Source organism: Acanthisitta chloris, unplaced genomic scaffold, assembly GCF_000695815.1.
Source record: "Acanthisitta chloris isolate BGI_N310 unplaced genomic scaffold, ASM69581v1 scaffold2947, whole genome shotgun sequence".
Classification (NCBI taxonomy): domain Eukaryota; kingdom Metazoa; phylum Chordata; class Aves; order Passeriformes; family Acanthisittidae; genus Acanthisitta; species Acanthisitta chloris.
Genome location: NW_008680729.1, coordinates 7,819 through 9,877, shown reverse-complemented (window position 1 = coordinate 9,877; position 2,059 = coordinate 7,819). Strand labels below are relative to the sequence as shown.

Below are 2,059 nucleotides of genomic sequence, written 5' to 3'. Positions count from 1 at the left end.
AGCAGGAACCGTCTCCTGCCTACCCCTTGTTGTGTTCAGCCCTGGAAATTCCCTATTTTCTTCTGAGTAACTGGAGTAGAGCTGATCTGAGGCTTTTGCTATCTCAGTCCTGCAAGTGTTTCTGCATCTAAGCATTCCCATTGCTTATGGAGAGGAAGGGAGAGACTACAAACCACTCACTCCTGCCCAAAACAATTATCCCATTGATATCATGGGGCTCTTCACGCCAGGACGAGCTGAGCAGTCAGTGTAAAGCCCTCACAGTTTGATCCCTCAAGCTCTGTCAAAGCAGGTCAGCGGCACCAGAGGGGAAGGAACATGGATATCATGATTTTCAATCTCAGACACTGCTCATTAGACTGAGCATTTAAGTGGAACTGCTTTCTGCAGACAGAAAACTGTCTCCCAACTGTGAGACCCTGAGTCAAAAACTGTGCAAAATGCAAGCTGTCAAGGTATCTCCACTGGGAGATTAACCCCGTCTGAGGGGCCATGGAGACAGATAAGTCATCTTTATCTCTGGCACCAGCTATCTGCCCGAGTGTGGATTCACTGTGGGTGAAAGGCACTGCCACCCCTCCACACAGCTCACTCCTAACCCAGCAGTGGAGATGGGAATTTAGGCTAATATGGGTGAGAGGAGTCTCCCAGCCCAGCCTGGGGGAGTTACCCACCTCTAGCACACAACACCCATCCCTCACTCATCCCCTAAGTGTCACCATAAAACACACTGGGGCTGTCCAGCCTGTGGGCAAGGGGAAACATCAGGAAACAACACTGACAGTCATGTTAGGAGGGGGAAAGCACAAAGCAGGGAACAGCCGAGGTCTGACCTTTTCTCTTGGTGCAGTGGTAGATCTGGCTGTGCTCCTGGGAGATCGGGTAGGGGTTGGCAGGTGGTAGCAGGTCCTGGGAGGTGCTCGACACCCCATTCTCACACTGGTACTGGGAGCCCAGGTTGGAGGAGGCAGAAAGGACTCTGGTCTCACCGCTGAAGGGGCTGTGATTCGAGGACACTTTTTGTCTCACTGTGCTCCTGGGAACAACTGGGTACTCTTTACTAAAAGCAAAGAAACAAATAAAAAAAACCAAAACAAGTCAGCAAAGCAATCAATTAATAAATAGATCAGTGGCTTAATAAATGAAGGAAGCACATTAGTGTCATGGTGTTTGTTTAGGCTTTCAGGGAAACAGAGACATCCCTCTCAGGAGACTGCAGCCCCGTCACACTTTATGCATGCAGCACTCTCTATTCCTTTTCCTTTTAGATCTTTCCCTTTAGATTTGTGCTTCTTCCACCACAACTGCTGTTTTACATCCAGATATGAAATAGAGATAAGCAGTTATAGCAAAATACCCAAGATTTATATTTGCATATTAGAGTATTTATAAATTGTATATTATTTATAATGTATATATGGATGTGCACATGCATGGAAATAAAAACCTCATTTCTGCCAAGCTGACTTGGAGATGGATTAAATATTTAGGTCTACTGTTTCTTCCTTTATGGTTGCTGTCCCCATTCCTTTTTTTCCAGTGTCTGTCAGACTGGTTGTCCTGGATGGGGGATCCTTGGACTGAGAACAAGCTCTACTCCAGAGTGCTCAGAAAAGAGAAAAAAGTAAATCACCAAGACCTGATGCACACCAGCGACACACACTTTACCAGAGCCAGGTTGGGAAGGTGAGCCCTAACAAAAAGTCTGGATTATTCCCTTGCTGTGAGCTCTGGGTTGAAGCAAGGATGCTTTGCCAACACTGGCTGGAAATCCCCTTTCCTACAAGACCCTACAGTGTGTTTTGGAGACATTTCTGCAAGCAATGTGGCTGGACAAGATTATTCCTGCTCTGCACAGGGGAGAACTGAAGCTGAGTAGGAGGTCTCAGAGACTTCAGGTGAGGTGCAAGTCTCCTCCTGGGCTGTCTCGAGCAGAGATAGGTGCTACATGAACCAAAGGATGTGTTAAAATGGGTAAAGATCAGGTAGTACAGCAGCACCTCCTAAAGTACCACCATGCTCAGAGCAGCCACAAACCAGCACCCAGATTCCAACAGAA

The 2,059-nt window shown here is 47.2% G+C and overlaps 1 protein-coding gene across 1 annotated transcript in view; it reads right to left on the bottom strand.

The window, feature by feature from the left end:
- Nucleotides 1-1,060, bottom strand: part of TBX5 (T-box 5) — a gene marked incomplete at its 5' end in the record, with an annotated part of 9,453 nt that extends 8,393 nt beyond the window's left edge. Inside the window, one exon of the mRNA XM_009077794.1 lies at nt 834-1,060. Coding sequence (XP_009076042.1) covers nt 834-1,060 — 227 coding nt within the window. The remainder of the gene's footprint in view (nt 1-833) is intronic.
- Between the last annotated feature and the right edge of the window lie 999 nt (nt 1,061-2,059).